Raw genomic sequence first — 23519 nt, forward strand, 5'->3', positions numbered from 1 at the left:
ACTCCTACAAATATGTGTAGGCTAATTTGAAGAGCGTTTGTCTCTGTGTTGAGGTCATGTTTTCGGAGCTCTACGAGGTTGACGTCTTACACACACACACGCACACACACACACACACACACACACACACACACACACACACACACACACACACACACACACACACACACACACACACACACACACACACACACACACACACACACACACACACACACACACACACACACACACACACAGTGTACTGTTTGTTGTGTAGAAGGTTTTCGTTCCAACAAGAGACTTTTTCCAACACTTTTGTACAGTTAGTGGTTCCTTGTAAGTTCAGGAAAGCTGTGCTAAACCTAGCACACAATGATCTAGCTGGACACACTGGGGGGCGGAAGACTTGTGACAGGATTGTGCATCGGTTCTTTCGGCCGAGGTTAAGGAAAGATGTTTCGGTTTATGTAAAATCTTGTCATGTGCCAAATAACTGGCAAACCTAACCAAAAGCACCTTTCACACCATTACAGCTGAACCTGCGGTGCCTAATCCTTTTGAACACCTCATAGTTGATTGTGTGGGTCCATTGCCTCACGCTAAGGCAGGACATCCTTTCCTACGGACAGTGATGTGTACATTTACAAGCTATCCTGCAGCGGATCCACTAAGGGAAATTACGACTAGGTCTGTGTTGAAGGCTCTTGCTAAATTTGTAACAACTTTTGGAATTCCAAAAGTCCTTCAAAGTGGCCGAGGGTCTTTTCTTTTGGTTGGTTTACTTGTTTGTTAGAGATTTGTAGCAAACCTCTCTTTTTAGTATGGGAAGTGTGACGACCCCCTTTATCTCCTTTTGGTCATAGCTGCCACTACAAGGGCAGGGCCAGGCCTCAGAGACATAATGACTTAATTGACCACACCTGAGCACTGAGGTTATATAAGCAGGTTTTCACTCTCCTTCAGTGGGGCACACTTGTTGATGCAGGCACTCTACTTTATTCTCTTTGAGTCTATATAGTCTCACATCTAACATAAAGACACATTCATCGCATCCACTCGCACACCAACCATATCCTTGCATTTAAAGATTATCCCTAGACATTTGTTTTGTACCAATTCAAATAAATTACCTTTTAGATTAAAAATGTAATTCAGTTTGACTCCCTTTATTATGTGATGGTGTACGAGTCCACCGTTACAATATATAAACACACATACAGAATCCCATTCACAAATATATATATACCGAGTTTAAACAGTACTTTACCTTTCTTGTTTAAGTTATTTATTTTGTTTAATTGATTATTGATGCTTTTTATTTGACTTAAGTGAGTCACTGATGCCTCCACACAGTGTCTCCTGACACAAAAGAATGCACAGCTGAGAATTAGAAGGTTGAAAGAGCATAAGCATTCATCAAATATTTGCTGCTCAGCAATTATCAAAACAAAGACCCGAATGGGCTTTTTGTTTTGATAATTGCTGTCAACTTCATGCGTTCAGTTGACGTGCCCTAGTAAGTATTTTCTTTACTAGGGCAGGGCAGGGGATATACCTCTTTGCATATAAGCTATAGGTTTAACGCGTCAAATGAACGCTGAAGTGGACGTGCCCTAGTAAAGTATTTTCTTTATTGGGGGAGGGCAGGGTATATAAGGGCCGGGCATTTGTGTCTTGTTAATTTTGTCTCGACCGAAATCCAAGCTATTTCTCTCCCGTTCACTTATTTTGAAAGTTGACTCTTTCACAACTCTGGCAACATCATGAACAAGCTACATCTACTAGCAGGTAACACTTTTCCTTAAATTAACAATAATTCAACATAAAATGTTGTTCAATTTGAACCTTAAACTGAATCTTTGCTTGAAGGTGTTTGCTTTGCCCTGGGCAGCGTGGGTGAGTTCAGAAATATCAAAACCGTATATTACATAACACTGTACAAGGTTGCCTGATGAATGTTAAAAGTTCATCTACTTTGATTACTGAACTCATCAACACAGTTTAATGGTAAACTATGTTTTTTCATGTTATTGTTGTCCAAGTCTCCTCTTCTAGACTAGGGTGCTACTTCACCAACTGGTCCCAGTACAGACCTGGTGCTGGGAAGTTCCTTCCTTCTGATGTAGACCCAAATCTGTGCACGCACCTGATTTATGCCTTTGCTGGTATGAACAATGCTAACGAGCTCGCTACTGTTGAATGGAATGACGAGGTGCTCTACAAATCCTTCAACAAGCTCAAAGAAAGGTGAGCTGCACTTCCAGGACAATCAGGAACCCTTGATTTTAACACCAAACACAACCGCCTACTTATTTGTGTGTTTGTTTAGGAATCCCCTCTTGAAGACACTGTTAGCCGTTGGAGGATGGAATTTCGGCACAGCAAAGTGAGATGGTTTATATTTATTATGTGTATAATTTCAATGCTTGTAGAAAATGCTTCTCTTCCGACTTCAGAGCATAATTTCTCATATTTGTTCAACAGGTTTACAAAGATGGTGGCGACGCCCGCTAGTAGAGGCACGTTCATCCAGTCCTCCATCAGCATGCTGAGACTACACGGGTTTGACGGACTGGATCTAGACTGGGAATACCCTGGAGCGAGGGGAAGCCCCGCGGAGGACAAGCACAGGTTTACACTGCTCTGCAAGGTTAGATCCAACGCACCTTATGGGTAATCTCCTCCCCAGGCGGTCACATTCACATATTTAACCAAGAAACAGAATGTAGAGCAAAACAGTTGCAGTATTTCTTGTATTACAGGCGCTAAAATGATTGATCGATTGGAAATATGATCTTACTTCTATAAAATAGCAGGCCTGTCGAACATGTTACTCGGACAAGTTGGTCAGGGCGCATATGCCAAGCAGCCTGCAGCTCACACAACCACACACATACAGCACGCGCAAACGCACACATACACCGCACGCACCGCATACACACACACACGAGCACGACGCAGACGTTTCAAGACAAAGGCAGTGCAGGACACCGCATACAAACACATCGCACACACATGCACACACGCAGGCACACACATGCAGGCGCAGACACACGCTGCACACACATGCGTGTGGACGCAGACGATGAAAGACAATGGCAAGATCGATCCCGCATCTCGCACTGTCTTGCGATATTGATTTCCCCTCCTCCCCCCTTCCGTCTGTTTTAACGGCTCCGCCGTCGACAAACTCTCCCAGATTAGACACTCTATAGACTGTAGAAATGCGATAAAAGAAGTGAAGAGACAATTTCTCACGTCGACAAGGCAACAGCAGGCCGTTCATTTTATCATAAAAAAAACTTTGCAGAGTAGACTTGGATGCAACAGCCTGTGTCATAGTGATCTGCCTTCTGCCTGCAGTTCTTTAGTTATGTTTCGCGGTGGCAAAATGCTTATCAATGGAAGATTTATGCTTAAGTTCCACCCCAATGTTAATATTTCCCCCCGCTTTCATGTAGAATACCAGGATACTGTTTGGACGCGCATATGCTGCATAAATGCTTGAATCGCTTGATCGTAGTAAACACGGAAATAAGGCGGTAGGTCGATGTCAGTTCAAAACGACGCCGCTGATTGGACAAATTTGCGGGAAAATTGCGGCAGTTGGTTAAAATTGCGACAGCGCCCTGAATTAACCGTGACTGGTTGATGTTGCGTTGAAGTTGCAAATCGCAACATCGCAAAATCCTGGAGGGTCAGTTATAGTGATGGGAAATTCGGCTCTTTTTAGTGTGCCGGATCTCTTGGAACGGCTCACCAACAAGAGCTGGCTCTTTCGGCTCCCAATCTGCTCTTCATATTACCCTTTACGTATACCTTTTATAATGGTGCCGTGCTGTAATTCCGACCGTCATACAGTCTTGGAATCATTTTTTGAGTGAGTGTTTTCCTGCTTGGAGGAACATACATAGGATTGAGAGCCTGTGTGAAACTTCTGAATCCCTTGTCCTCCACAATTGAGAACGGTTGGAATTGCTCCCGCGCCCCCTCCCTTCTAAGTTTGTTTCGTATAAGTTTGAGGATGTCTTTCGTTTCGTTTCGTTTATTCGGATCCCCATTAGCTGATGCCAAAGACACCAGCTACTCTTCCTGGGGTCCACACAAGAAAACAACGTACCAAACAACAGATAAAAAAGGAAAAGCATATAACAAAGAAGAAATCAACATACAAACAACAGATGAAAGAAAGGAAAAAAAAAGGATAAGTGAGTAGATAAATAAAAATTAGTACATACTAGTATCCAGTGCTAACAGCCATGAGGTGTTGCTTCACTTGTTTTTTTAATCCAGCTTTGTTCTGGGTTTTTGAGATGTGATCTGGAAGGGAGTTCCATTCTACCATAGCCCTGCATAATACTGTACGTTGTTTTGAGTTTGTTTTTATTGTTGGAATTGTGTAGTTACCACTGGTGGCATGTCTGGTGGGGTATGTGTGTACATTAGAGCTGAGTGTGAGCTGCCTAAACAAACAGTCGGGGGTTTTTAGTGTGTTAATTTTTTTAATGAAAGACAGAAGTGATGCTTTTAGCCTCTCATCAACTTTCAGCCAGAAGAGTCGGTCAGGCATGTTTTTTACGTTTGTTCTTGATGTGCACTTAAGGGCAAGCCTAGCTGCTCTGTTTTGTACCCGTTGAAGCTTCCCTAGATTTGTTTTTGTTGTACCTGACCAGACTACCGAGCAATAATCTAATTGTGACAATACAAGGGTCTGCAGAACCTGTTTGGACAGATGAGGTGTTAAAAAAGAAGAGCACCTTTTAACCACAGATATGTTTCTACCCATCTTTTGCACCAGTAGATCTATATGTCTTGACCATGATAGTTTAGAGTCTAAAGTTACACCCAGAAGCTTTGTTTCCTGTACTTGCTCAACAGCAACATTGTTCAGTACCAGGTTCAGCTGGTTTAGAGCTTAGTGAGTGCTTTGTCCCAAATACAATGCTCTTAGTCTTGGAAATGTTAAAGACCAGTTTGTTGACAGAGACCCATTTAAACACCATCTGCAACTCTTTGTTGAGTGCTGAGGTGATTTCTTTAACTGTTGGCGCAGACATATATAGTGTTGAATCATCTGCATACATAGACATACAGGCTTTTTTACAAACAAGTGGGAGATCTTTTGTAAAAATTGAGAAGAGCAATGGTCCTAATGAGGATCCCTGAGGAATTCCACATTGTAAATGTCTTGGGTTTGAGAGGCTTCCATTAAAGAAAACCTTTTGTTTCCTATTGGTTAGGTAACTTTCGATCCATGCTACGGCAGATGGAGTAAAGCCATAGCACTTGAGTTTTTTTTAATAGCAAGTTATGATCAATTACATCAAAGGCGGCCCTAAAATCCAGTAGCACTGCTCCTACAATATTTTGTTGATCAATATCTTTTAGCCAATCATCTGTCATTTGCGTGAGCGCTGTGGAGGTTGAGTGTCCCTCCCTGTAAGCATGCTGGTAAATGCTTGTCAAGTTGTTCATTGAGAAGTAGCATTGTATCTGATCAAATACAATTTTTTCCAACAGTTTGCTCATAACAGGTAATAAGCTGATTGGTCGACTGTTTGAGCCAGTAAAGGCGAGTGTTTTTCGGTAGTGGGATTACTTTAGCCTCTTTCCAGATTTGAGGGCACATATTACTGTCAAGACTCAGATTAAATATGTTGCATATTGGAGTGGCAATATGGTCCGCTACCATCCTCAGTAGCTTCCCATCCAGGTTATCAATACCAGGTGGTTTCTCATTATTGATAGACAATAGCAGTTTTTCCACTTCTTCTATAGTCACTTTACAAAATTCGAAAGAGCACTTCTTGTCATTCATTATTTTGTCTTGTATACATGAATACAGTGGCTCACAGTGTGGTGTTGGCATTTCCTGCATGAGTTTACAAACTTTGTTAGTAAAATAATCTTTAAAATAATTGGCAATATCTACAGGTTTAGTTAAATAAGTCCCTTCCACCTCAATGAAAGATGGAGTCGGGTTGCTCTTTCTGCCCATGATGTCATTTAGGGTGCTCCAGAGTTTCTTTCCATCATGTTTTATTTCATTAATCCTGGATTCATAAAATAATTTCTTCTTTTTGTTCAATTTAGTGACATAGTTCCTAAGTTTACAATATACTTGCCAGTCAGATGTGCAGCCTGACCTTTTTGCCACTCCTTTTGCATCACCTCTCTGAGCCATGCATTCTTTTAATTCATCATCGACCCAGGGAGCCCTAACAGCTCTAACAGTTAGCTTTCTGACAGGTGCGTGTTTATCCATAACTGGAACTAACAGTTCAGTGAAAACACTAAGCGCAGTATCTGGGTCTCTCTGTTTACTGACATCAGACCAACAAATCTTTCTGACATCATCCACATATGAGTCAAGACAGAAACCCCTGTACGATCTTTTATATACAATTTTTGGCCCAGCCATTGGTACTTTAGCCTTCCTAGATATGCCCACTAAATTATGATCACTGAAACCAATGGTGACAGATATGGCTTTTGAGCAGAGTTCAGCAGCATTGGTGTAAATGTGTTCAATGCATGTAGATGATACAGTTCCTGTCTTGTTAGTGAACACCCTGGTTGGTTGGTTAATAACCTGAACCAGATTGCAGGCACTGGTCATACTAAGAATTTTCTTTTTCAGAGGACAGCTTGATGCAAGAAAATTTATGTTCAGGTCTCCCAGGACATAGATTTCTCTTTGTTCATCGCACGCTCTATCAAACATTTCACACAGATTATTGAATGTTCTTGAATGTTGTTGCGGTCAAAAGCTGCTGCAAAATGAAAGGAGTTTCGGCCGAAGGTAGTCCTGGTGAGTGGGTTGATGAGTTTAATAAGCTCAGATGATCTTGTGCGGTAAGTGCTTCTAGTTGGAGAAGGGAGGAAAGGTAAGACGGAGTCTTGCCCAGGAGTGTCTTATAAATAAACTGGAGCCAATTTCAGAGTCGGCGGGTTTGGAGGGAGGGCCAGTCAACCGGTTTGAGAAGTTCACAGTGGTGTGCATTAAAGGGAGCATTGGTGGCAAAGCGTAAAGCTGAATGGTGAAGAACGTCCAGTTTGTGCAGCACTGTTTTTTTTGTCCCTCTCTGATAAGATGTTTATATCAATCATGTAAAGAAGTCCTTTGGTTTGTTCAGGAACTAATGGAGGCTTATGAAGCAGAGGCCACAGCCACAGGCCGTCCCAGACTGATGCTTACTGCTGCTGTAGCTGCTGGGAAAGATACAATTGATGGTGGATATGAAATAGCACAGATCTCGAAGTATAAACCCTTTATTTTCCTTGAAGATATTTCTCCTTGAAAGAGAATTCTGTGTGGCGAAATTAATGGGTCCTTTTTTTAATTTTTCAGGTACTTGGACTTCATCAATCTTATGACCTATGACTTTCATACTAGTGCGGAGAGCCAAGTAGCACATCAAGGCCCGCTGTACAAGGGGACGCATGAGACAGGAAAAGCTGCTCAGTTCAACACAGTAAGTGTAACATTGTCTGAATACATGTATCCCTACATTTTGACGCATCCTCACTATCTCTAAGCCGTGTTTGCTTTTTTCTGACAGGACTTTGTCATGAAGTACTGGCGGGATCAGGGAGCGCCTGCAGGCAAACTGAATTTGGGTCTGGCTACCTACGGCCGAGCCTTCCACCTGTCGTCTCCACTCAGTGAGTCCGGAGCCCCAGCCAACGGGCCCGCTGCTGCAGGCCCTTACACAAGAGAGGCTGGCTTCTGGTCTTACTATGAGGTACAGTTGGATGGATAGGATATCCAACCAGGAAATAAAGCATTTCCTGTGGATGCGATGTAATACAACTTACATTCATTTGATCATCTTAGAAAAGTGTTTGGTATGACGTTCCTCGCAATAAGCCAGGCAACTTTTCTCAAATCTAAACTTTTCTCAAATCTAAACAGATTAATTCAACTCATAGCAATTAACTGCATCTCCCCAAAGTCTGAATAACAAGCATGTAACATTGCTTTGTCTACTCACCGGACTGTTGACCAAACAATGGTACGAAGGAATCCCCCGGAAGGATTTCCAAACGACATCACTCCCTTCACAAAACCACAGTGTGGCACAAACCAATACAGGAGGGAGACTAAATTGACGCTCCAAACTCACTGCACAAACAAATTAATTCTAACGGTCGAGCCCCCATTTTGTTATGCACCTGGCCTAGGTGCGCCAGGCTACACAACAAAAAAGATGGGAGACAACAGTTTTCCAAACAAATTAAGTATTTATCAAATAAACCAATTGAAGTGTTCACATCATGATTCAAAATATGGGATGTGGAAGGCAGTAAATCAGTAGTGTGGAGTGTGTATGCATGAGTGGATTATATGTGTGTGGGTTGTTTCAACAGAAGTGTTGAGAGGTGTGCATGGCTAGGGAGCTGAATGGGGAATGAAAAGAACAGCGCCCGGTAAGGATTGGGGAAGCAGGCTTTTATAGGGCGTTGGCACCCGGGCCCAGGTGCACGCCAATTGCTCTTGATGGCCAATCAATTATGTCACTGCTCCCCAGCACTAGAAACAACTAGAAAACAGAATGAATAGGGGACAAAGCAAACAACAACAAACCACAACCAATAGCCTTAGAACCCAAGAGTGCAACAACAAACCACCATAATACACAATATACAGGGAACCGTCCCACTTGACACGTGGTTGTTCTTTTCTTTTAGATTTGCACTTTTATCCAGCAAGGTGTGGTCCGGTGGCTAGATGATCAGCAGGTTCCATACGCCACCAAAGGAGGGGAGTGGCTGGGATATGACAACAAGGACAGCTTCAAGAGCAAAGTAATGCTCTGTTAAATCTATCTATTAACTACTATTTAAAGTAGTGTAACAATATTTAAATAGCCAAAATGGGCATGACAATATCAAAACTGTTTATTTTTATTCAATAGGTAGAGTACCTCAAAACCAACAACTATGGAGGAGCGTTCGTTTGGGCTCTTGATCTAGATGATTTCTCAGGACAGTTCTGCAATGAGGGGAAATACCCTCTGATGAGCCACCTCCACGCTCTTCTGAATTCAGGTAAACACCCATCTCCACACTCCACCTTCACAGACATAACAATCAAAGCATCTTCGATAGGAGCTGAATGTTCCTTTTCTTGCCAGATGGGCCACTTCCCGTTCCCACTGCAGCGATAACAGTCCCGACTTCAGAGCCACACGTCACTCACAGCAGCACCACCGCTAGCCCCGTCGGTAACGCCTCGCTTAAGACTACGGCTGCTGCCACTGCTGCCCCCACCACCACCACCCCCACCACCTCCCCCACCACCACCACCTCCGCCCCTGTTCCCAGCACTGCGTTCTGTGCAGGCAAGCCAGACGGCCTCTATAGCAATGATAATGACGTCAACTCCTTCTACCAGTGCTCCCATGGGATGACTTATACACACAAGTGTCCTGCCAGCCTTGTCTTCAAGGACAGTTGCAAATGCTGTAATTGGGCCTAGGACCTAACATTGATATCTGGCATTTAATGTACGCACTTTTTGTATATCGCACTTAGTTATAGTACTTAGTTGTGTAGCATCTTATCCTAGCTATCTTTCTAGTCTACGGGGAATGGGTTAACTTAGAGATTTTTTGTGCTCTGCACTTGGTTCTGTGAACATCCTTACTGTACCGACAGAGAGATATTGTATCACCTTCTTAGCACAAGTATACTCATTGTAAGTCGCTTTGGATAAAAGTGTAATAACTGATTTGGCTCGAACTCGCTTATCCAAGTGCAATATCTGTTTACTTATTTACCAAGGAACTACATAATATGTAAAATTGTGAAGTTTCAAATGCAAATTATGGAAAATTATTTGAAGGTTTTGATGGGGAACACAATATTCACTTGTTGTTGATTGGTGATTTCTGTGTAATTCTCCATTCAAAAACGGGTCTTAGTCTTTATTAAATATGTTTTCAAATAAAGATTTCAAATACATTTTTACTTTGAGTTGTACTACTACACTGTTCTATTGACCCCTCTACCTGCTGTGATTCAATAAACGTCATACTTTAGAAAAAAAACGTGAGACAAGGACACACAGAAACATGCAAGCTCAATGTGTTTTATCCATGGAAAATGAAACTAGCTTGTACTGTTCAGCTTGTAATTAAATAATACATTGCAACACACCACCAGCCACACACACAAGGGTGTCTGTTTCAGAAAGCCTGACATGTAGTATGTATCAGAGTCCATGCACAGAGATCTTTTCTTTACTGTGATCTCCTGGCATTACCTGAATATCCAACTGCCTGGCTGTCTATAAAATAGAAAAACATTTAAGTATGAGGCAATATAAAAAAACTCAAAGTATGGATGTTTTAACCATGTTCTTATCAATAATAAATCTGTCAAGTAAATTCAATTGTTCAAAATAAACTGCAAACCATCCTTTTAATTGATATGTATGTAGCTATTTGTATTATATTTTGGACAAGGCTTTATAACAACAATTGATCAGGGCTGAGGGATTGGCAGTGATTCAATAACCAAGAGACGGGTCCCATGTAGTTAATGATTTGTGTCTTGTTTATTTTGTCTCATCCACAATCTAAGCTTATTCTCTCTAGTTCACTTATTTTGCAAGTTGACTCGTTCACAAGTCTGGCCACATCATGAACAATCTACATCTATTAGCAGGTAACCCTTTTCCTTAAATTAACAATAATAAGAGAACCTGGGTTTTGTCTGCAGCTCAATTTGAACCAAAAATAATCTTTGTTTGAAGGTGTTTGCTTTGCCCTGGGCAGCGTGGGTGAGTTCAGAAATATCAATACCATATACCACATAACACTATGGTTGTCTGATGAATGTCAACATTTCTGACATCGATTTTGATTACTGAACTAATCAACACGGATCAATGGTAAACTATGACTTTTCATGTTATTGTTGTCCAAGTCTCTTCTTCTAGACTAGGGTGCTACTTCACCAACTGGTCCCAGTACAGACCTGGTGCTGGGAAGTTCCTTCCTTCTGATGTAGACCCAAATCTGTGCACGCACCTGATTTATGCCTTTGCTGGTATAAACGATGCTAACGAGCTCGCTACTGTTGAATGGAATGACGAGGTGCTCTACAAATCCTTCAACGCGCTCAAAGAAAGGTGAGCTTCACTTCCAGGACAATCAGGAACCCTTGATTTTAACACCAAACACAATCGCCTACTTATTTGTGTGTTTGTTTAGGAATCCCCTCTTGAAGACACTGTTAGCCGTTGGAGGATGGAATTTTGGCTCAGCAAAGTGAGATGGTTTATATTTATTACCATGTGTATTTTAGTTCTTTAAGAGCAAGCATCTCTTCCGACTTCAGAGCATAATTTATCATATTTGTTCAACAGGTTTACAAAGATGGTGGCGACGCCCGCCAGTAGAGGCACGTTCATCCAGTCCTCCATCAGCATGCTGAGACTACACGGGTTTGACGGACTGGATCTAGACTGGGAATACCCTGGAGCGAGGGGAAGCCCCGCGGAGGACAAGCACAGGTTTACACTGCTCTGCAAGGTTAGATCCAACCCACCTTATGGGTAACCTCCTCCCCAGGCGGTCACATTCACGCCTGAACGCCGGAACAGAAGCCTGAGGACGGAGGGATGCAAATGAGGGTTACTGGTGTGAGAGAGGGCGGGAGAGATTATACCACCAGGTGTGAGCATGATTAGCCGTTACAAGCTGTTTTGAAAATCTGCCTCTTCTTATATCACAAGTGGGCATGTCCACCTAGATGTATGACAGATAGATGAGCAACGTTTGCTACAGTCCACTGGTTAGCCTGGTGGACTGATCTATCCAGCACACATCTAGGTGAACACGCCCACTTGTGATATCAGAAGAGGCAGATTTCCAAAAAGGCTTTAAACGGCTTATCACACTCACACCTGGGGATATGTCACCTTTAAAATATATTTTCAACCTTAGTTTGCAATACAGCACTCACCACATTTTCTGCATTCAATTAATTTTCTAGTTTTTATTCATTCTCCTTGTCTTAGTTGTTGTTATTCTTGTCTGGGCCTTATTGATTTCGGTCCAGGGACAATCAACTGGCGTAAACGTCTCATAGGAAATGGCGTTGCGGTAGACCGGGATAACGCAACAACTGAGGATCGTCTATCCGCCTAGCATTTGGCCCACTATCGAAATAAACAATGTTAATTTCAATCATGTCAAAAAGTGCTTTGGTTTGTTCAGGAACTAATGGAGGCTTATGAAGCAGAGGCCACAGCCACAGGCCGTCCCAGACGGATGCTTACTGCTGCTGTAGCTGCTGGGAAAGATACAATTGATGGTGGATATGAAATAGCAGAGATCTCGAGGTATATGAAGAGTAAGAAAGGGATTTAAGGGGAAGTAAAGGGTCTATAGATAAACCCTTTATTTTCCTTGAAAATATTTCCCCTTAAAAGAAAAGGCTATGTGGTGAAATTAATGGGTCTTCAATTGCTTTATTTTTTAAGGTACTTGGACTTCATCAACGTTATGACCTATGACTTTCATACTAGTGGGGAGAGCAAAGTAGCACATCAAAGCCCGCTGTACAAGGGGACGCATGAGACAGGAGAAGCTGCTCAATTCAACACAGTAAGTGTAACATTGACTGAATACATGTATCCCTGCACTTTGAGGCATCCTCACTATCTCCAAGCCGTGTTTGCTTTTCTCCGACAGGACTTTGCCATGAAGTACTGGCGGGATCAGGGAGCGCCTGCAGCCAAACTGAATTTGGGTCTGGCTACCTACGGCCGAGCCTTCCACCTGTCGTCTCCACTCAGTGAGTCCGGAGCCCCAGCCAACGGGCCCGCTGCTGCAGGCCCTTACACAAGAGAGGCTGGCTTCTGGTCTTACTATGAGGTACAGTTGGATGCATAGGATATCCAACCAGGAAATAAAGCATTTCCTGTAGATGCGGTGTAATACCACCTACATTCATTTGATCAGCTTAGAAAAGTGTTTCGTGTGACGTTCCTTAACTTTTTTTTTTCCTTAACTTTTTTTTTTTTAGATTTGCCCTTTTATCCAGCAAGGTGCGGTCCGGTGGCTAGATGATCAGCAGGTTCCATATGCCACCAAAGGAGCGGAGTGGGTCGGATATGACAATAAGGACAGCTTTGGGAGCAAAGTAATGATCTGTTCAATCTATCTATGACCCCTCTCTAGACTACCACGCTGTATATTATATAATTTAAGAGGTCCCCTTTTTACCACCAGTAATTGACAATTAGTAATATAATTTTTTCGTTTTGCCAAGGTCCAGTACCTAAAAGCCAATGGCTTTGGAGGGACGTTCATCTGGGCTCTAGATCTGGATGACTTCAAAGGAGAATTCTGCAGACAAGGAAACTACTCCTTGATCAGCTACCTGCGCTCTGTCTTGCATTCAGGTAACATATTCATATGTATTTAGTGTCATAATAGAATTTATGTTTTATTTGAATATTAAATAAATACAAAACAATTATTTTTCATTCAGATCCCACCCTTCTACCTACAAACGCCTCTCCACAACCCACTAGGGGACCCCCCGCAAGGCAACCCACTGCACAGGGACCCTCTGCAGGGGGGCCCACTAGGGGACCTCCCGCAAGGGGACCTACAGATGATTTCTGTTCTGGTAAACCAGGTGGACTGTACGTTAAGCCTGACGCCCCAGGGTCATTCTACAACTGTGCTAATGACATTACCTGGGTTCAGAACTGCCCTCAGGGCTTGGTCTTCAGAGGAGGTTGTAAATGCTGTGACTGGCCCTGAAGCAAAGTCCTTTCCAGCAGTCTGCCAATGTATTGTACCAACTGTTTAAACAATAATAAAATAAAGAGTTTAAGGCATGGCTTCATTTCATTTCATTCATTTATTAGTCGGCATGCTCTTGCCATAGCTGTTCATTTTCAGTGTATTAGAAAAAACAATTCACAGCTTACAAAATTAAGTGAAAAGGTAAAAGCATTCACAAGGCTATAAATCAGCATCAAGAATGAGGAAGGCTTAAAATTCCTGTGTGTAAACAATTTAACTCTTTTTATACTGTTATTATATTGGTTGAATAAAATACATTTTCTTAAGGTCAATTTCCAAATAAAATGACTAGCTTATTGACTCTGCTTAATGACTCAAGGAAATAGCTTACTTAGAATCAGAATAAAGTACCACAGAGTGAAATCATTTGGTATCATATTGCACAAGGCATGAAATGCATTTTGGGTCGACATGTAAGATCAATAACCAATGTATTTGCAACTTTCTGACAAGGTCTCATGCTAAACCATCACAGCAGAGCAAATTCAACACAATATTTTCACCACAAAATGTCACAATAAAAAATGAAGAAATATTCCCAGCAGTATTGTGCACATTCTGATAGCAAACGTTCCCATAGCAAACCATGTCCATCAGAACTCATGAACCCCACTGTGAGTTTCCGGCAGCTCCTTAACGTCACAGTTTTGAATCAAAGTGAAGTAAAATCCTACTATGTCCTCATAGTTTTTTTTGGATATTCTCTCATTGATGCCATGAATCCTGAGAATAAAAGGAGCTGGTTTGTTTCTGCCGTTACATTTATCAACGCTACAATGCGGCTTCAGCCAGATCTCACGAGAGAGCACTTACCTCTGAGCATCCCCTGCTTTAGCCCAGATCGGAATAAAGCGATAAATATCGGCGACCAGATCTTTGAAGTGACGACTGTCTGTGTTGGCTACACAGATACCTGGGAAACATATCACAGGTCTTAGGGTGGACTTTTTACATGAGACAGAGCAAGACAGCTTGCCAACAAGACAAGACACAACAACTTACCAAGGTCATGTGCCTTGTTGTTACGGCATATTTTAACTTGGTTTTTGCTAATGTGGTACAATTCCCAGACTTTTGGGACGCTGACATGATGTGTTTGACCTAATACATTGATGTTATATGTGAAACTGAAATTGAGTGCCTTTAGGTAGATGATACGTTGATTTTTCCTACCAGGCGCAACTGTTAGTTGTGGGAATACATCCAGTATGCTCTTCTTGATGATCTGAAAGCCATACGAGGTCTCACTGTAGGAGCTGACGGGCAGGGGGTCAAAGCCATCCACCACCTCTACCTTAACACGCTGGTCCCCTACCGTTGAATCAACCAGGTCCAGAACCTACAAAATCCCAAAAGTCTACATGAACTGAGCATACAGGACAGAATCAGAATGTGTCTTGTGATTTTTGGTTGCCAATACTTGGCTATATGGAGAGGACTCAAAATGTTACGCCGCCTCCTGCTACGCTGTCCAATACTCCCATCTAGTGGTCGCTTGACTCCACTTCCCCTCATTCTCCCGATACACCTGCATCAATCTCCACTCTCTCCACTCCCTACTTCAGCCGGCGCCAGTTCGTCGTTTACAACTTCCCAGTCAGTATCAGCGTTTTGCAAAAATCTGCTTGTTTTCCCTGTTCCTCCTAGTAACCCTTTTCCCTCTCCTTTAGTTCTCCGTCCGTCACCCTGCTTAGCTGTTGTCAAACCCTTGCCTGCTTGACTACCCGCCTGTCGCCGAGCCCTTGTCTGCCTGACTGCCTGCCTGCCGGTTAACAAACCCTTGCCTGTCCATCCATCGCTTGCCTAGCCCTGGCTAGTCAGTTACCCCTGTCCCAATAAACCCCATTTCTTTTTACTCCGCCTCCCTGTGTGGAGTGTTTGGGTCCCCTCATTCTGTCCCCCTAACACAAGAGAGTTGTTATCCAAAACCAACGTAATATACCGTTAACTACTACTATAACTTTGTTTCGCAACGTCTCGCATGAAAACCGCTTGGACAGTTTCCAATACAACAAAGTCTCTCAATGATAAATGGATGATAATGATAAATGATAAATCCTTTCACATTAATTGCTAAACAATGACCAAAAATACATAACTAGAAAGAGCTGCGTAGAACATCTGGGAGAAAGCTTGCAGGATACTCAAATAAACTTTACTTATTGCTCTGTGGGGTAAAGGGCAGGAACCCCTTCCAAGTGGGGGTGGTATAGAATATCACTAGATAAAACTACATATTATAAATACAAAAGAATGGAAAAAAATATATATTTTTTTAACTTACCTCTTGTAATGACTGAGCCGAATGGATCCGGAAATTGACATAGGCTTCAGCAACAGAAGGGAGCACGTTAACCTGGCAGGTGGAACAGAAGTTATACTCGCCATCATATGAATTCTCAAACAAATCGTCACCGTGAGTCATGTCATCATTCTCTTCATCTACCTTCACCCCAGCATTAAACATGGTCACAGCAGTGGTAGTCCTCGAAAAAGCATTGGTTTCGGGTTTTAACGCCAATAGTCTGCAAAGTAGACCATGCTCATTATTTATTGTTGTGCAAACGTCATGATGGGTATCGTACCTGAAGGACGCTTGCTGCTTGAGCCATTGGATTACCTGCCAACAATCGGTGCAAACAGCCACAGGTTCGATGCCAAAAAACGTATCGGGAAAATGAACTGAAAAAGAAGCACGTTGTACTTAGCAAGCACATCCCTGAAAGGGGGTTGATTTAAAAGCATTTAAAAAATGGCCTACGGGAAAAACTCTGAGACTTTTTTTTCTGTTTCTCCGGGTCAGCCAGGGGACTCGCGGCTAAACCGCCTCACCTTGTGGGCCAGGTGTTCAAATGTACCCCGCTCAGGGCCCTGGCCAAACAACATGGGCATGGGATTGTCCTCCAGCCTACGAGAAACACCATGATTAGCAGGCTTTGTAGTGTCTGTGTGACTCGACTAATGGAATTATCTTGATACCGCATTGTGAAAAACAAAAAGAATAAATATATGAAAGGACCCTTTACTCAGTACCTTTTGACGGCTGCAGCCAGAATACCAATGCTACTCTCTCTTGGAGGCATCGAGGAGTGACCCGGGGCGCTGGTCACACTGAGCTTTACAGTGGCACTGCCCTTCTCACTCACCCCTATTCTACAACAAAAAACATACAAGGCCAAAAGCATCACATATGCATGCATTTGGATGTGTTCTTGTGGAATGTGTTTGACGGTTCTCACAGCAGACCGATGGTGGTGTGGTGCCTCTTACAGAGCGGCGGGTCCATCGAGACCCTTCATGACTCCATCTATCACCAGTAGTCCCTCATCCAGGAGGAAGGACAGATGAACGTTGCGCTGCTTCAGCAACCGCACAATGTTCAAAGCCCCGTTCAAACCCGACACCTGTCAGAGTGCAGCGTTCCCATGGTAGAAAGAGACGAGAGCAAAACAATCAATTGACAGTTGGACATCATTCATTTCGTCCGAAAATTCTGTATCATAAACTATCTTTTTTTTTAATGAAAGATGCAAGTGTAACTCATCATACTTCTTCATCATGTCCAAGCCCAATGTAAAATCCTCTCTTTGGTCTGTAGCCTTTCAAGAGTAAATACTCCAGAGCCTGTAAAATACCCTGGGGACAACATATACATTTATTTATTATACATTAGTTACATTTTTATCACGAAGAGGGAGACGCATTTGAACTTGCTGCTGGTGAGAAAATAAACTAACTAGAAGAACTTGTCTGCCTGCTCCTCTGCATAGCCTCCCTCCTTACCCCCCACCGCCCCTCATCCCTTATTCTCCTAAAAACACCCGCTTACGAACTTATTGTAAGTTGTACATCCTGGTACAAAAAAATAGCACGTAGCGAAGTATAACATCTTATCCTAGCTATCTGTTGGATACAGATCTGTATCAAATTACGTTATGTCAGTTCGTTGGAATGCGTTAACCCAGAAATTGTAAGTGCTTGGTACTTCCTACCATCCTTACTGTATCGACAGTGATAAATGTTGTTTCTCTTCTGACAAATGTACCTATTACTGTAAGTCGCTTTGAATAAAAGCGTCTGCTAAATGCCCTACATGTAAGATACATACGTCTTCATTATGTCAACGATTCTCTTAACAATTTTGTCAAATAAGGTTATGTGTAGCTATAGCCACATATAGCCATATTGTATTGGGGAAAAAGAACACGATCAACCTCTCACCATCACACACTCCTTGTCGTCAAGGGTCCCTCTACCGTAGATGAAGTTGTCTATTTCTTTAGCAGAGAATGGAGGAGCGTCCCAGCCATCAGACTCTGAGGCAGGCACCACATCGATATGGGCCAGCAGCATGTAGGGGACCAGGTCAGGCTGTGAGCCCTGCACCGTGAACAGGTGGCTGTAGTCGGCCACCACCTCATGTTGAACCAGGCTTGAACTGAACACTGTTGGGAAAGCTGACAAGACAGTCAAAAAGATGCAATACAAATATCATAGGAAAAGAATGATAGGAACATTTCAGCCTCCAGAATAAATGGACAAATGCTCCGCAGTGGACCACTTAGTTTAAGACTATTTTAATAATGTGGTCTGTTGTTGTAAACCTACCTTTCCGTAATAGCCTGCTGAATTCATGAAGCGCGGTGGCGTTGATGTCTGTCGGCGAGTAGGAAACTGTGGGGATCCGGATAGCCTCTGTACAAACAACACGCTGTCAGCTGTCACCGATACTGTGGCCAATGCTTTAGATTATCTGATCAAATGTGACACGTTTTTGAACAGTGGAAAGACAATAGCACCTTTAAAATTCGTAAAAACCTCTTCTCTCTGGCGCTGGCTAATGTCAAATCGGATTTGGTTTGTCTTTTCCCAGTCGGCGAGTTGAAGTCCAACGTTGACATTTAGAGAAAAGGTCCTCAAAGTGGCTATAGTAAGGATTGATATAGTAATAAATAGTAATGCATACAATATACTTTTTACACAACGGAATAATCTTGACTTTGTTCCAGGAGCTGCCATGTTTCGCTGCCTTCGCTTCGACCTAGACGAGACTAGAGTTGTGAAGTTCACAAACGAACCGAATCTTTTGAACGGCTCTTTAACATGATGGGGACCGAGTCGCAGTGGTGAGCCGTTCGTTTTCTTTTTCGTTCTTTTTTTTTTTATCGCTATCACGCTCACATCATGCGCATACAAGCTCCTCGTCCTACTCCACTGAGAAGGAGAGCGTGCCACGCGTTTGTTTGTTCCACGGGAGAGGCAACTATGAGCCAAAGAAAGCGCAGCAGCATCTCTCTGTAAAAATATTGTTTACTAAGATTTGCACTAATGTTATAAAGGACAGTTCAGGGGGGTATACCACGAAGCTCGCTGAACATACCCAGGCTTTCTTGGGAAAACCTGTCTCGACAGAGCCGCAACTCGAGTTAAATGGTACCACAAAGCTCACTTTAGATTAAATTAGTTAAACCAGGTATTCCGCTTTAGGTTCAGTGCGGGTTCACGTGAAAGGGGCGTTTTTTGCGTCATTTTTCTCACCTTTATGATAGATCTAGCAGTCTATATGCGTATAAGTGAAAAGATTCTGCATAATGTCTATAAAATAACTATGCCAAATGCAGAATTGTTCGCCATTAATCCAAATAGAATGATGATGATTTAAAAATGCATAAGCAACGTCCATACTGCCTTATTCTATCATTTAGGGAATTCACTTTAAATCCACCCTATGTAAGAAATGTAGGCGTATAGCATGTTTTCAACCGTTAAGAGGTAGCGGCTGTAGCGTAGCCTAGTGGAGTTGTATAAGACCCAAACGCCAGCGACCGGGGTTCAAATTCGCCGGTCTGTCATCATGCAATTTACCCCCATAGATGTGGTGCCAGCACGGCCTTGAAAATATGGGTTCAAGTTTGAAATAAGCACAAAAATATAATTCCATAACTTTTAGTGAATAAGTATTCCATATGCATGAGAATTGGGACATTTTAAGCTTCACAGATATATTCGCATCACTTGGGAGTCTAACTCCCCGCGCAGAAATTCAAGACTGACGCGCTACCTCCACTCTAGCACTCTGTCACGGAGACGCAATGCGCAACAGTAAGCATTGTCTACATAAGGTCCAAAAGGACGATCAAATAACGAACACCCTCTGATGAGAATCTGTATCTCTCATGAAGAACCCCAATTTCGTTGTTTGCACAATGACAATAAAGTCTGAAATCTGAATATCGTCGGACAATGCCAAGGGATCGGTTCTGTCCCGTAAAACCCTCTGTCTCCGGCAGAGGCGTCGTCAGCCCCTTTTTACTGGGGCACGTGCCCCAGTAAAAGTCTCCAGTGCCCCAGTAAAAAATTATTAAATTAATCTGCAGAAGCGCCGCACTCGCTATGGAATCGACAGGATTCATCAAGTACATCTCCTGCTGCCTCGGGAGTCTTCAGTCGAGCCTGCCTCTTACCAGCCAATCAAAAAACGAAAGGGGCTACATAAAAGCCAATCAGAAAATAGCCCTATTGTATCTGGGTAAGATTTAACGCAACAACCAATGAAAAAAATCAGTTATTTACGGATTCGTCCACGTGACTCTTCTGAATGTTTCAGTGGTAAAGTGTGTAAAGTATGACCAAGTGTTTCTTTCTGTTCAATAGTCTAGATAGAACTTTATCAATCCCCTGTAGGAGAAATTTGTTAATAAAACAATAATGGTAAAAAAAATAAGGAATCTCCCACTTCCGGCTTCCATGAAAGAGAACCATACTAATTCACACAATAGCGTTGATGCAAATCCAGCATTAAAGGTTAATTTAAGGAAGTTCTCTCCAGTCACGCTGAAACTAGTTTGCTAGTAGTAGCGCTTTAATTTGCAGTGTAAGAGAATTCTGAGAAATCTGAATGCTGACAAAATTCTCAGAATTCTGACACTGCAATTTATTTGCACGCTACGACTAGTGAACTACTTTAAAAAAAACTCGACACTGCGACCAGGCGACAAATGACTGGTGAGAAGCTTCTTAAATTAACCTTTAATGCTAGATTTGCAGCACTTTAATTCCCGTCAACTTTGTTTTCTAACACCAGCATTTCCACAACTATGCTCATGTTCGTGACTGCTATAGGCCTACAAAACCATTTATAGTGCATCTATTTTTCTGCTGGGTAATGCAGCTTTAATTTGGGCTCTGATTCTGAATAAATGCCGCTGCTGAACTGTGTGAATAAATAAAGGGAACTGAAATCTAAAGAAGACACGTGGTTTTGATGTAGGCCTACCGTGAATTCCAGCTGAAAGTGGAACATTGCTGCCATCAGGGGAAATTAATGTAACCTAGGCATATTGTAAGTAGCTTTCAATTCCTTGTTTTTTTGTTGATCATGTTTCGTTGGAAACCACGGGAGCTGGAAACAGCCCAGAGTAAGTCATCTCCTTTTTTAACGTTACAACAAATTCACAACTTGTTTGACACAAACAATGACAACTTGATTGCTGTTAAAGAATGTTGCCCACATAATTAGCACCAGTTTTTCAATACTGAGCGTCTGTAGCCTGTAGTTTTATAGCACACACACACACACACACACACACACACACACACACACACACACACACACACACACACACACACACACACACACACACACCATGCGTGCACGCACACACGCGGAAAATGAATAATGAATGAAAAATTGTCTGTCTTCAAAACTTGAGGAAGTTTTAGTGGACAAAAACTTCCTTAACACAAAAAAGGAAATTATGGATATACAGGGTGTTTTTAACATATATGGATCCAACAATGTTCCCAACACTGACACAGATAATTCAGATCATTGCACTCACAATTCCTGTAAACAGTTGTAGTTGTGAGCGATCTTTCAGTGTGTCGAGAAGGCTCCACACCTGGCTTAGGTCAACCATGGGGCAAGGAAGGCTTCACCAACTTTCTCTTTTGTCCATTGAAAAGGAGCAACTATGCAAAGTGAGTCAAAGCCACGTTATTGACCGCTTTGCCACCATGAAGGCGCGGCGATACAGCTTAATAGTGAAAAAATAATCATTAAAAAAGGCTCTATGCAGTAGTGTATGGCCTTATTTAGTTTAATTTAAGAGCTTTGATGGTTCTATAACATTTTCCAGGTTGATTGGTGGCAATGAGCCACCTCACCTTAAGTCAGAAATTCTATTAGTTTTAAACCTTGTTTCTTGCCTTTTTAGTACATGTCGTTCTGGCAAAATTATGCTGTTTCCACACAGCTTCTAAATAAATATAGATGTGTAGACTTCTCCTGATAAAGAGGTGAAGGTCATAAAGAGACTTTTTGTTTATTTGTCAGTTACCTTATTTGTAAATCTTTGAGATGTGTATGTGTTTAAATAAATATAATTGTACGGTACTCATGAATCCATCTTTGCGTCTTTACCTTTACCAGTGCTTTAATATAGCCTACAATATGACAGTGACAATGATTTTGAAGCTTGTACATACCCTTCTGTATCCATCTATTTCATATTGTGCACACGTAAAAAAAAAAAATGTTGGCAGTTGGGGGCCTTTGCCCCAGTAAAATTCTAGGTCTAGCAACGCCCCTGGTCTCCGGAGAGACGCCTGTACGAGAAGTGCGCCAAGGTCCAAGGGAACAACCACAAATGGTGACGCCATTGTCAGAGGAGGGGCTAGGAAGCTGCGCACGCCGATTTAAGTAGCCGATCTCCGGCTAGAGTCTAGCCGGAGATAGCCGCTAGAGACTAAGCCGAAAAACTGCTCCCGACCAGGTTTGGTTGCGAGCATAAGTCACCATGGTGATACAGCGACGCTAAAAGAGATCGACTTTTTGTGGTACAACTAACCCAGGCTTTGAGCTCAACATACCTCGCTAACCCTCTAAGCGAGCTTCGTGGTACAGGGCCCAGGAGTCCTCTGCAGTGTTATACTTGAAAGAAACTTGTTTTGTAAAAGTTTGTCAATTTTAATATTTTCTTTGTTAATTATATTTTTGCAGGGAAGGTCATTGTTCATTGCCTACTTAGTTTTTACAATTTTACAATTAAAAAGGTGAACATGATGAACAAGTGAAAAGAGCTTTATTTACCCTTCGACACATTGTTTACAAAGATCCAAAAATAGTGATGTGTCAAAGCAGAGGGATATAGCACCACCTTGTGGAATGTGTACAATGAATGCAGATCAGACATTAATATCCATTAAAATCTATTCCTAAATTATAAACAATATTTAAAATATATCAAACTCAGCTATCCAATTTCTAAGTCTGAATAATTCAGATCCAAATCTTACCCTATCATTCCTCCCAGTGATTATTTCCTAGATAAAAAGGGTTACCACTAGGCTAGCTTCTTAAAAATAAATTAATGAGCCAGTCTTTTGAACGGCTCTATGAAAAGAACGGCTCCTCAAGATGCGGCTCCCTTCAAAGAGCCATAATACCATCTCCTCACGAGACGGATTTCCTACGGCGAGAAACTAGGACCAAAACAATAATTGTAAACATTCTAGTTACTAGCAGTATCGGAGTACACATGTGACAGAATAAATGAGAGATAATGAATTGACCCCGTAACCTAGGGAATTAATACTGAATTGTCTCATAAGCTTTAGCCGTACCCGAGTTGTTGTCCAAGTATCTATGACGCCTATTTTAAACTACTATAAAACTTTTTTTTTTTAATGCATTTCAAAAATCCCCCA

At 42.2% G+C, this 23519-nt stretch overlaps 2 protein-coding genes across 3 annotated transcripts; one reads left to right on the top strand and one right to left on the bottom strand.

Annotated features, from left to right (window-relative positions):
• The first annotated feature begins 1732 nt into the window (after nt 1-1732).
• LOC130385706 (acidic mammalian chitinase-like) lies at nt 1733-14108 on the top strand. 2 transcript variants are annotated; one of them, XM_056594374.1, is made up of 11 exons: nt 1733-1770; nt 1852-1878; nt 2025-2229; nt 2312-2368; nt 2467-2632; nt 7119-7243; nt 7334-7457; nt 7545-7727; nt 8674-8790; nt 13267-13399; nt 13489-14108. In XM_056594374.1, the coding sequence occupies exons 1-11, from the start codon at nt 1746-1748 to the stop codon at nt 13764-13766; spliced, it is 1440 nt and encodes a 479-aa protein (XP_056450349.1). In that variant the 5' UTR covers nt 1733-1745; the 3' UTR covers nt 13767-14108. The 2 variants fall into 2 exon arrangements, with proteins under 2 accessions (XP_056450349.1, XP_056450341.1); XM_056594366.1 differs by lacking the exons at nt 1733-1770; nt 1852-1878; nt 2025-2229; ... (4 more) ...; nt 7545-7727; nt 8674-8790 and adding exons at nt 10553-10653; nt 10742-10768; nt 10915-11119; ... (4 more) ...; nt 12687-12869; nt 13021-13137.
• Nucleotides 11934-18891, bottom strand: pm20d1.2 (peptidase M20 domain containing 1, tandem duplicate 2). Its single transcript, XM_056594341.1, has 13 exons — nt 18611-18891; nt 18420-18506; nt 18033-18268; nt 17361-17447; nt 17082-17215; nt 16845-16964; nt 16644-16719; nt 16432-16493; nt 16258-16336; nt 16096-16167; nt 14985-15150; nt 14625-14724; nt 11934-14534 (listed from the first exon to the last, which is right to left on the bottom strand). The coding sequence occupies exons 1-13, from the start codon at nt 18828-18830 to the stop codon at nt 14405-14407; spliced, it is 1569 nt and encodes a 522-aa protein (XP_056450316.1). The 5' UTR covers nt 18831-18891; the 3' UTR covers nt 11934-14404.
• Nucleotides 18892-23519: the final 4628 nt, after the last annotated feature.

The sequence above is a fragment of the Gadus chalcogrammus genome, chromosome 1 (assembly GCF_026213295.1).
Source record: "Gadus chalcogrammus isolate NIFS_2021 chromosome 1, NIFS_Gcha_1.0, whole genome shotgun sequence".
Taxonomy (NCBI): domain Eukaryota; kingdom Metazoa; phylum Chordata; class Actinopteri; order Gadiformes; family Gadidae; genus Gadus; species Gadus chalcogrammus.